General features: G+C 21.8%; 1 protein-coding gene across 1 annotated transcript in view; it reads left to right on the top strand.

The window, feature by feature from the left end:
• The first annotated feature begins 429 nt into the window (after nucleotides 1-429).
• Nucleotides 430-743, top strand: part of LOC102677520 (protein rhomboid-like) — a 4,003-nt gene continuing 3,689 nt past the window's right edge. The window contains exon 1 of the mRNA XM_006615733.2: nucleotides 430-614. Coding sequence (XP_006615796.2) covers nucleotides 572-614 — 43 coding nt within the window. The 5' untranslated portion in view covers nucleotides 430-571. The remainder of the gene's footprint in view (nucleotides 615-743) is intronic.

Raw genomic sequence — 743 nt, 5'->3', positions numbered from 1 at the left:
TTTCATTTTCTACAAAATGATTCTTCATTGTTACGCAGAAAAATATTTAAAATGTTTCATACCTAAAACTGTTCAAAATATTATAAAATAAAAAAATGTTTTTCTAATATCAATAATCTTAACAATCAAAGTTATTCTAATTAATCATATTATTAATCTATTAAAAGAAAGAGAATTTAATTTTAGATGATAATAATGAAAAATAATTAAAATATTAGATTGATATATAAAGAACAAAATTTATAAAAAAAATAACAATAAAAAGTTGTGAGAATAATACAATAAAAATTTTCAATTTATAATATGATCAATTTACAATATTGTTATCCTTAATAATAATGAAGATATATGTAATTTAATATTGTTGTTCTTAACATTGTAGCATTCTAAATAATATTATATTATAATTTATATGAATTAAAAATACAAGATTATAAAATTTTTTTTATTATGTTCAGGTTCCTTGGGTACTTCAGTATTTGACACGGATGTGTACCTTGTTGGCGCCAGTGGAGGTGTTTATGCTCTTCTCGCAGCTCATCTAGCAAACGTTCTTCTCAATTATAATAACATGGAATTCGGCATTGTTCGATTAATAGGCATTTTCGTAATCGGTAAGATGTAAAAAAGTAGATAAATTTTTTTAAATTTTTTCTTTTTTAAGAGAGCATTTTATATTTATGAAATTCAGATAGGATTAGGATTTTAATTGTTTGTACTCTACTATCGTTACGGTGATATTA

The sequence above is a fragment of the Apis dorsata genome, unplaced genomic scaffold (genome assembly GCF_000469605.1).
Source record: "Apis dorsata unplaced genomic scaffold, Apis dorsata 1.3 scaffold_232, whole genome shotgun sequence".
In the NCBI taxonomy this organism is placed as follows: Eukaryota; Metazoa; Arthropoda; class Insecta; order Hymenoptera; family Apidae; genus Apis; species Apis dorsata.
This window is presented reverse-complemented; position numbering and strand designations above follow the sequence as displayed.